The sequence below is a fragment of the Otolemur garnettii genome, unplaced genomic scaffold (genome assembly GCF_000181295.1).
Source record: "Otolemur garnettii isolate 467f Iridium unplaced genomic scaffold, OtoGar3 scaffold00270, whole genome shotgun sequence".
NCBI classification, from domain to species: Eukaryota; Metazoa; Chordata; class Mammalia; order Primates; family Galagidae; genus Otolemur; species Otolemur garnettii.
This window is the reverse complement of record NW_003852665.1, coordinates 390,369-401,765: the sequence shown is the minus strand read 5'-3', so window position 1 is coordinate 401,765 and position 11,397 is coordinate 390,369. Positions and strand designations below refer to the sequence as shown.

Genomic DNA, 11,397 nt, shown 5'->3' with positions numbered 1-11,397 from the left:
ACCGCAGGTCAAAGACTCAGGCTGTAGCGCCAAACTGCCTGTGTTCAAACTCCAGCTCTGTTATTAACCTGAATGACCCTGGGGATACACATAAGTGTTCAATGCCTCTGTTTTCCCACCTGTAAACAACAATACCTGGTTGCTGCACTTGGTAATTCATACGAACCTCGTAAAACACCTCCTGGCACATAATAAGTGTTCTTTAAATGCCACCAATTAGTAATTTTGTTTGTGGCTGTTTTTCTTCCTAATCACTGTCAAGAATAAATTATTCTCTCCTTTGATGTAAGAAAATATAAGAAGTGGTATCTTTACTTCAAAATCCTAAAATTAATTTGCACCAGAGAGCAAACCATAATCTCAAGAAACTGACTTCCAAAGCTATTTGCAAAAAAAATAAAATGTATTTATAGGGACTGTTCTTAAAATAAAAATCTGAAATGGCCCTAGATATTCTGCAGCACAAGTCTTTTCCATATCACTTGTGCCAGAACCGTCTCCAGCAACATCTTGTATTATTCTTTCTGCAAATAATAACAGCCATATTGACTTAAGCAGAAGTGTCCGTGTGAGTAAAAACACATGCACACAACACCCAGCAATGGAATTAGGTCTCACATCCAGGATGTGCCCTGCTTCCCAACAAAGCTCATGGCCCTATTAAGAGAAAAAGCATTGCAATCCCAGGAGGCATCTCCCCATTTCTTAGAGCTGGAATCTGGTGACCAAGCCACACGTTACTTAAACATCAACTGGTGATGCTTCTCTATATATTGGGAAGACAAGGAAGAGAAAAAGACAGGTAAAAAGCAGGCAGAGCCTGTGGCTCAAAGGAGTAGGGCACCAGCCTCATATGCCAGAGGTCAGAGGTGGCGGGTTCAAACCCAGCCCCGGCCAAAAAACAAACAAACAAAAAAGACGGGTAAAAAGTGCAGCTGATGTTTCTTTACCTTCAATACTGTAATGTTCCAAGCAAAGCTCTCAGTAGCCTTGTTGAGTTTTCTTCCTTTCAAGCCTTCTTTTGTCCCCAAATTATGAAGTTCTTCATGGAACTCCATCCCTTTAAAAAAAGAATCAAGAAGAAATCTTAGTATACATTTCAGGGGAAAAACATGGTTTTATTATCAAAATATTATCCATAAAATATAATTTCACGTTCCTGTCCTCTCATAATTCCTAAATCCCTAAATTGAATTTTCCTTTCCAGTCTGCTCATTCCACCAAACAGATGCCCTTAGAGGCAAACCAACAATAATCGATGCATTAGGCAAAGTTACATTTTAAACACCCAGGAGCCATAGGTAGAGACATAAGAATCGAAGAAGTAAATTCTTCCCAAAGGTTACCTCTGCCTTCCTCGTCCTCTTCCTGGTGACTGGTGTGGTGTGTAAGTGGCAACTGTGTGTGCACGGGTCTTACTCCTCTCCGAGAGCCACCCGTGTAGCTTAACAGCAGGCCCCGAGGCCCACAGAGACCACCATTGGTGATTAGTAATGTTGACTAAAATAAAAAAGCTTTTCTAAAAATAGCATTCCTGGAAATACCCGAGCGCTTCAGATTTGGGAAAGGCCTTAAAGCATTTTCAGCCCAACCATTCAATCAAGCTTGAATACTATAAAAACTATCACCATCATCTATTTCTTCAGCACCTCAGGAATGAAAATCACATTCTCTTTTGGAGAGTCCTCACTGATACTGAGCCAAAATCTCCTTCCCTGGAACTTCTATCCCTGGGTACTAGCTGGCCACAGACCAACAAGGTCTAATCTCTTTTCCACAATGTGGGAAGTTAAATATTTGAAGAAAGATATTGGAAAAACCTCCTCGAGTCTTCGCTCCTCCAGACTAAACATTCTAACAGGTGTCAGCTGGCTAATGACTCTTCTTTAAGACCAGCGTCCAGGCAGGCTCCTGCATTGCCCAGCTGCGTGGAGCTGAGCACTGTGGGAAGCTGCGTCCAGGCGTGAACACTGCTCAAAGTGGGCCTGAAGCAGCTCACGCAAGGTGGAAATTTACTACCATTCTCCTGGTTCTGCTTACCGGGCCTTTATGAAGGCAGCCTAAAACCACACTAACCTTCCTGGTGCTAACACCACAAACATAGCACAGGGTAACAAACACAACTGTGGGGCCAGGCTCTGCCACTTACTGCCCATGTCAGCCTGAACAGGTCCCCAAGACTCTCTGGGCATCAGTTTCCTCACTAGTGAAATGGTGGTAACCAGAGCATTTCCCTCCTGGGATTTAGTGGAGATCCAATGAGTCAATATATATGTAGTTCTCATAGCAGTGCCTGGCATCATATAAGAACTAGGTATTGTTATTTTTTGTACTTCCAGTCAATTGAAACATCTAAGCCTGCTGGTCAGTCCATGAAGAGCAACAGTTTAGAAATCTGGTCTGGGTTTGAAGGTCAGCTTCACCCAGGTTGATATGGGATCTCAGGTAATTCACTCGGTCTCTCAGAATCTCAGCTACCTCCTTCATAAAGTGGATCTGATGATTATTTTGCAGAGTGTCATGAGGACTAAGTGAGCCAGTGGATGTGCTCAGTGTATCATGTGCATATATATTAAGAAATTGCCACTTGTCATCTTCCTCGTCATAACCATCATTGCATATGTGGAGGAGTGGAGGGAGGGCAACAGAAAGAAACAGAAGTGCACTCACAGAGAAGTGACTCATCTCACCCATAAAGGACACAGACATCTAAACCCCAAAATGAGGGTTAGTGAATAACGCAAAAGCCGAGAAGATTAGTAGGATTATGGTTCACTTTGTAAAAATAAAGTGGGTTTTAAAGGGCCATGTGAAACCACAGCTTCCATGCCAGCAGTAAAAGATTTTGAGAGTGTCCCAAACCACAAAAGTCAATTCAGAAACTCCCTGCCCTCCAGACATCTTCAGACACCACCCCAAATCCATACACACACATAAAATCCATCTATTATCACTTAGGCTTCTTCCCTACTAAACAAAGTATAGTTAAACAATGCTATGAAATATTTTAATTTTAAGAGAAAGAATGGAAAGCTTTTTTAAAAATCTTCTATGAATTATTATGGTTTCTAAAGAATATATTTTAAAAACCCACCAAAGGAAAAAATTACCTGCTTTCTGACACTGTACAATTTTTTCATGGACTGTGTCTGCCATTTCTATGAGAAACCGGCTCTCTTGAATCATCTGTTACAAAATAAACATCAAGAAAAGTAGTTGTGAGAAATCCTTAAACTGGTTCATTGGGAAGATGACACCATACAGACAGACTCACATGACACTTCCAGTGACAGGGAACCATGGTCTCAACCACAAGAGATGGGAGAGGGAAGGATAATCTCTGTTCCAAGCCCCCTCCATTCTCCAGTTGTGTAAAATACTTGGTACACAGCGGATGCCAAATAAATAGCCGTTGAATGAATGCAATTCTTGAAGTCTCAGGTCATCTTCATAAACACCGCTGATTCCACCTCTTTCCCCAAAGAGGAATGCCACTAAGGCACAAGGTATTGGAACACAACAGTAAAGAGAACCAGAAGAGGCTTATTTATCCCTCCAGGGACTACTAAAAGTCATTTTTAAAAATATTCTGTGCTCCATTTCATCCTCCTCCCCTCTCCTCCATCTGCCCCCACCCAAAACTGAAGCAGCTCCTATCTTCACCAAATTCTCACAAAACTCCCTTCGTGTCTCTCAGAGGAGGGATGGAAGTTCTGGTCATTCCCATCCCACTTCTTCCTAAATACCATTTCTAGAATCATCTTCCAAAAGTACAACACTAGTTAATGCCTGGCTTTGCCGCTTTGACAGCTTCCCCCTTGCTTAATGAAGGGGGTCATATCTCTAACCTAGAGTTCATGTCCCCCCACACTCCAGCCCATCAAACTCAATAGCCATTGCCTCCATGGTGTCCCCGTCCTCATGAGTCCCTGTTGACCTGGATGAATTATGTGTCTAAGCACCCCCTACATGTCCCTCCTTCCACATATTTCCTCCCGTTAGAGAAGCCTCTAAAGCTACCCCCCGTCAGCCAGGCTGAGAAGCTCACTCAGTGCCCTCCTCCCTGGGTTTCCTGATTTCCCCTTCTCTCTTCTTTCCCACTTCCTAAGTTCCCCCAACATTCTAACTTGTTTATTCTGCTCATAGAATTTCTTATTTTCTATCTTATAGTTCATTGTTTACTGATACTGTCTTCTACCTTCTCTCCTCCCCAATAAATTGTAATCCCAGTAAAACAGGAACTCCATCTTACTCACATTTTTACCCCAGATTCACCCATCCGTTTAATATATAATCACCTTTTCCCTATTTTACTTTTGCTATCCTTATTTCTTCTCCCACATATGTATGTATAACAAAATATTTTATTTGTTATTGGTCACTTTTCAAACTTGTAATTATTTTCTTGAACTCTGACCTTTCTTTTTGTCTCTAAGTTTCTCCACTCTATTTTTTTCTAGGCTTCTCCATTTTTCTATAATTTTACATGCTCTTAATTTTCTTTCAAGTTAAGTACTAAAAGGTAAGTACAAAGCTTTTAACAGGATTACTCCTATAAAAATATTAACATTCCACCATCATAAAGTAAAATAAGTATTAAAACTTTATTACACCCTTATTTGAGGTAAAATAAATTCAGGGTCAAAACATACTTACAAATCCTATAATTCAACTTCTCTAAAATCCCCAAGTAAATATTTGCTCAGCCCACAGTAAAAGAAATTTCTGTGTTTCCCATCGATTAATAGATCATTTCATAAAAAGATAATCTAGTGTGATTTAACTTCAAAAAAAAGGAATTTGGCTGGGCACCTATAGCACAGCCACATACACCAAGGCTGGTGGTTTCAAACACAACCCAGGCCAGCTAAACAACAATGACAACTGCAACAAAAAAAGTAGCTGGGTGTTGTGGCAGATGCCTGTAGTCCCAGCTACCTGGGAAGCTGAGGCAAGAGAATTGCTTGGGCCCACAGGTTTGAGATTGCTGTGAGCTGTGACACCACAGCACTCTACTGAGGGTGACATAATGAAGCTCTGTCTCAAAAAAAGAAAAGAAAGAAAAGAAAAAGACACTCCTCTTTGTGATTCCTCAAAGGATAACCTGAAATCCTTTAGTAAGAAAAGTTCCAAATTGTATCCTCAAACATCTCATCACTAATATTCTGAAAACAAATCTTTGCTTATGTGAAATTTTCTCAGAAGAACATCTAATCGTCTCTGTGAAAACAGCTTCCATTGTATTTAGAAGAATACTTTTATTCTATTTTCTGCAGTCAACTTTCAATTATGAGTAGTTATAGAGAAAACAAATAGATGTCTAAAATATACAAATAATTCCAAACCACAATTTACATCAACAATCTCAAGCTTTCCTCTACACTGAGTAATTCATCTAAATTGCTAGTGAGATAAAGTGGTTGATTTGCATTTCAGCTCCTTCCTAGGGCGCTCCTGCTACTGACTGAAATGAAATGTAGAGCCCAAGCCAAGGAGAGGTGAGAAGATGTCCTCAGATAATCCCCCAGCTGGGTTGTCAGTACACTCAGCCAGGAAAGGCTGGGTTGACTCAATCGATAAAATCTGGCAGTGTCCTGATTTACATATCTGATGCCACTGCCTGGGCTCCTAGCTGCCTTTGCCTGCTGCAGTAAGACAAAGAGCTTTTCTTCCATTCTGTCACATGAATATCTCCTAATGGATCTTTCTTTGCCAGGGCTTTATTCCTAAAAGAATAGGGAACTCACCCAGATAAGGGTTGGTATTACTTTATGCATTAGATGTGTCCTAAGGAAGGATGTGTAAAGGTGTGAGTTAAGATTAAAATTACTTATTTAAAAAGAAAACTATACCAAAGGGGACAGTAATGCTTTTACTCGGAGATGGATTAAATTGTCTAACCTGTGTAGGAAAAAAAAAAGTTTCTTCCAGTTTTTCCCACTAAGAAGTTGAATTCCCCAGAATCACTGCAGAGTCAATGGAACTACTCGATAGTACTGAAAAAAATGAAACTTCATCATTTCAGGGCTCAAAAAATCTTCGGTAGATTCTAATTTTCTCCTGAATGATAACTAAATTCCTCAAACTTCCTATTGAAAAGTCATCTTATCAGAGACAATCCCATTTTACAGATTTAAAAAGCTGACTAAAAGTTGACTTGCCTAAAGTGATACAGTTGATTAGTAAAATAATGTAGATTAGAACCCAGGCGTTCAGGAGGAGACCTAAGCTCATAAGTTGTTCATGACACCAACATTTTTATCTCACTATACATTTCCCGTTGCAAATGCAACTTGGTGACAAACAGTCAATAAAGTGGCATTCATCAAATCATCATGAAAATAAATTTTTGTCCTGGCTACTTTTCCCTCCCACTTTAATTTGCAACACGTATCTACTATTACAAACGCTCTTCTATGAAAACTAGGAAGAAGTATACTTACTTGGGTCCACCTTTTTTTCAGGAAGGCATTGGAAACTTTGGATAAAGCTACTATTTGAGAATATGTGAGTCAGTAAAAAGACAATCTATTCTAAACATATTTTTGTTCTCTCCCCTTAAGAACACTGCAGTAACTCATCCATCTCGTACCTGCCTTGGACTAAAAACACAAGGTTTTGGTTCGTTGCTTTTGCAGTGGCTCATCTTTTCAGATTGTTTAAAATAAGACATGTATCGTATTAAATTTGGTACATCTAGAAATAAGATTATTACATATATATGTACTAACTAGAATGAAGATAATATCCTTTACTTCTCAAGTTCTTTCAATATGGTAGAAACTCTATAAGCTGACCACCCAAGGGACAGTAACAAACTGACCCACATACAGAGGTGGTCAACATAAGGAACCAGGCCTACTGAACTGATATGTACATGCAGTGAGTGTCTGGTCTATGTAAATTATGTCAACTTCAGGAGGTGGTCAAGCTTGGAGGTTCTACTGTATTTTATATGAAACAGATAAAAGCATCATTAATTGATTGGCATCTTTTGTTTTTAAATAATCTGTCCTGTCAAGAGGGCTTACTCTTGGTGAAACAGAGACAAATGCAAAGTCAAAATATTAGCCGTCTTCCTGCCTTTGATGTGTGCAACAGAGTGTTTTCTGTCCTGGGACTAGTGCTATCTCACATTTTCAAGCCGGATTAATAATGGGGGGCAGGACAAGAAAACTCCTACAGAGCAAGCTGGAAGACATTTGTCTTCGTGTTCAGGATAGAGACAGGATCTACTTCACTGAGCTGCTTTCTGCACAAAGGGATCATGTTACCTTTTCCTTCATCCAATTGTTCTGTTTCCCAAACAGTTGTCAGCTACACCTTGAGTAATCATTTAAAAGTATTTGCTTCTATGCAGTTATCATTACCATTTAGCTCCTTCATAACATTGCCAGGTGACTAGCCTTCATAAACCTCCTCCAGGATTGTCAAGCCTATTTGACTACCTTACTCTCTTTAACTAAAAGTATTATAATAGCTTGAGGATTCAGAAATGCAAAACCAACTTTTGAAGATGCATGTACAAAATTCTACAAAGAAGCCAGCCTCAAATACTTGCTTACTGATGCAACTGTGATCATGGTTTCTCTGGGTATCAGGATCTTAAGGACGCTCTGGTACCAAGTGGGAATTTTCTCACCATTCAAGATGCTGACAATTCCAACCTTACACAGAAAATGTGTCCAAAGACACTGCTGTATCCACAAGTGAAGGAAGTTTCTGTGCACCAAGTGTACAACACCTTACTTTTAAATAACCAGCTATGATTGGCCACATGCCAACAAGTGGTTTGGGGGGGGTTCCACTGCTATGTAAGTCAACATATTCTTTGAAACCCAAACTAATATAAAGTTCTATATAAACTTCACAATGAGAGACAGTGCTGGAAGAATATCTGTGACTTATCTAATTTCAATTTAAATTGATTTCAATAAGCAAAACTAAATTGAGGGACTATAAACATGCCCGCAACTTCTTCCCATCTTGAGGCTGCAAATGTATTAGTAATAATGCCCACGTACAAAAATGCATTTAATCCAACCCATTACACTTGGCCTAATTATGACACTTGCCAATGCATCGGCTCCACTGCAAGCATGATTAGATAGCAATGAACTGTTTTTGTTAGATGCCTGCTCATGTTAGCTCTCCAAATCACATCCCAACTGACTTAGTAAAACATTAAATAACCCCTGACTCGTGTGCTCCAGATTGTTTTGATTTTCTTTTAATCTTCAGAAAAATTGTTTCTCTTACCATAGTAAAGTTTTAACTTTTAGGTTAATGTTCAGTCATTCAGAACAGAAGTCACCTTTGGAGAATGCTTTTGGTTTATTTATTTGTTCATTTCACAGTTGCACTGTCCTATAAGTATTCCATCCCTGAATGACATATTTAAAACACTAACAACCACAAAGTTTTGAACTTAATTGAAAATACTTGAGTATTTTTAAAAGGAATAAAAACTCAACTATCTAAAGAAAAATTTATATAATGTTCAGATAATATTTTCCTTCAAAATGTACTTGCAAATAAAATTCTGCTGAACAGCAGAAGAGCTAAAATTGTGCTGAGTTAGGAGAAGTGGGGTTACAAGCCACTGTGAAAAGTCCATCTTAGGACTCAAGGTCCTTAGACTGCAGCTGAGAACATCAAATACCATCTGCTGACCCTCTGGACACTGTGTGTCACTGCTTCACCCGTTTTTAGATAGAAGTACCACCTTGCACAGTGCCTTGCATTTGACAGGTGTCCAAAGCATGAATGTTTAGTCGAGTAGTTAAAGCCTAAACAGATACATGAAATAATAAGTCATGAGAAAAATGGCAAATATGTATGCTCCTGCCCATTTTCCAGTTTCTGTTGAGTCACAGTGACATGGGACTTTCCATCATGGCCACCTGTGCTGATCCTGTCTCTGTTCATTCATTTCTCTGTTAGGCAGAATCAAATGTAGAAAGGTGACTAGTATGGAGGCTGGGCTTAAAGATGGGTTTCAGAAATCATACTAATCCTACATGGCTAAAAAAACTATTGTAGAATGAAAAATGTCAAACCTATTCAGACAAACTCATCTTAATAGTGTCCTACTGAAGTTACAGTGTTTTGCAATGTGATCACCCACTATCACAACTCCCTGTTAAATGATGGGTAACACACTCACACCTCGCGCTGAGCAGGTCCTTACCAGCCTCCGTCTCCTGCCAGTAAACTACCGGATCACAGGGTTAGCCCTATCTAACGCAGCATTTAACACAGTGGCTTAAACATAAAGGGAGCTCAGTAAAATGTTTATCAAATTAAACATCTCCATTTTCTAGCTCTAACACTAGGCAACTCTTTCAGTAACGATTTTTTTTTTAACAACCCCCATGTTAATACTAATCTAATAACCCAGGTCCCATTGCTTTATTTGCAAAATATAAACAGACTTAAAAGTCAGTAATTCTATGCCTGTATTACCTACTTCAGTGGAATAATGTCCTAAAGAAGTGAAAATCCAGAGTGGGGAAGGAAGTGATGTTTGCACTTTCAGAAACCTGAGCCAAAAGAAAAAAAGAGAGAGAGAGAAAGGAAATTCATAGCTCTATAAAGGGCTAAGGATGTGTTAAACAGTTTGATGTAAGCATTTCACATTATCAAATCAATACACTATACCTCATAAATGCATCAATGTAACAGTTATGATTTAATAAAGAAAAAGAAAGAAAGAAAGAAAAGAAACAAGAAAAAAATTCTCTTCTGATTTCAAATTAAGTTCCATGAACAGTTTGGAAAGCTGTCCTGATGACTACAGAGCAACCAATACGGTACCCTGGCGAGCAATCTAGTGCTGACAACTCTTATTTTTGTGTCTTTAGCCCGGGAAGGAGGCATCAATTTCACCTTCAACTTTTAGGGCCTTTCTACTGGCCAGAGTTATTGACTGATAATGTTCCCAGTTCCCTCTAGTGCTGTTATGGAAGCCACGAACCTCCACCTCTAGCCGTGACCTATTTAATATCAGGAAAGTCATCTCTGCTTTAGTTGCCCAAAATATCAGCTGGGCAGCTACATCCCTATTCAGAGTATTAATGGTGATAGAAGACAGGGCTGCTCACAGGCAAAACTGCAATTCTTTGAGCAATCGCATCCTCATGTTACTTAGACCTGGGGAATCCTCTATCACTATGATCTCTGCCTTATCCGAGGTATAAAACCCGCTTGTAGAATAGGATCTGTTAAATTCTTTCAATGGCATGAATGAATTACAGATAACCCAATGTGTTATTACTCATAGAAATGTTTTTGCATTTTAAAGAGATAAAAAGTTTTAATCCTAAGAAATTGGTTGTAATTTTGAAATTTCAAGTACCAGGAAGCAGACAGAAAACGTATGTTTTAAATGTGTTAAGATACAGGGGGAGGTGTGAGCTCCTGGGTCTTCTGATATTATGCCACATAAATAGGCCCATTCTATTACAAATATATTTGATTTTTAACACCTTAATAGCAACACAGTTGCTATAAAAGAACTATAATAGCAAAACTAATATTAAAATGACTCTGAAGACTGAATTTTTTGAACCCTCAGGGAAAATATTTCTGAATATTAAATGAGGGAGTGTCTGATAATAAACAGTGACCATCTCAGGTCATTAGAGAAAGTTAAATTTAGAAAAAAAAATATGCACAGATAAACTAAGGGTCAGTGCTTTCTAGAATATTTTCATTTTATTTCCCCTTGATAAATAGCATAATGTAAGGCACCCAGGTTGGCTTTTAATAAGCGTGGGTCTATTGGGTTGCTTGATTTGTTTCTTTTGATACTGTAATAAGCCATTCATATCTGTTCAGGAAAAAAATTCAGGCTGTTTTTTACTCTAAACCTATTCTGTACTTTTTTAGTGGTTAAAATTTCCTCTTGGACAGCATTTATGTGATTCATTTTTGAGAAATCCAACCATTTAAGTGACTTCAATCTAAGTTGAACCCAAGCTATTCATTTTTGAACACTTGCCCCGACAAGGCAAAAAACTCTAGTTTTATTTTTCTGCCTTATTCATCTAAATCAGTTTGTATTAATAATCTGTAGGGGGGTTATTTAAACTTTATTTTTATGAGACATTCTAAGCTTGCATAAAAATCAAGTGGAAATTCCCATGTCCCCCTCCCCCACCCTCGGCTCCCATTACCGCTTACATTTGCATTAGGGTGGTACACTTACCACAATTGATAAGCCAATAGTTGATACATTATTTTCAGCTAAAGTCCATAGTTTACATTGGGCTTCACTCTTCGTGTTGTACATTCTATGTGCAGGTTTTGACGAGCGTCAGGTGGCACGTGTCCACCTTACAGTATCATACAGAATACTTACACTCCTTAGAAATCCTCTAAGCTCCACTAGACCCC

The 11,397-nt window shown here is 38.8% G+C and overlaps 1 protein-coding gene across 1 annotated transcript in view; it reads right to left on the bottom strand.

The window, feature by feature from the left end:
• Positions 1-11,397, bottom strand: part of PLCL1 (phospholipase C like 1 (inactive)) — a 328,179-nt gene that overhangs the window by 37,846 nt on the left and 278,936 nt on the right. The window contains exons 4-5 of the mRNA XM_003802985.3: positions 3,111-3,186; positions 951-1,060 (exon numbers count right to left, since the gene is read on the bottom strand). Of these exons, the coding sequence (XP_003803033.1) occupies positions 951-1,060; positions 3,111-3,186 (186 nt within the window). The remainder of the gene's footprint in view (positions 1-950; positions 1,061-3,110; positions 3,187-11,397) is intronic.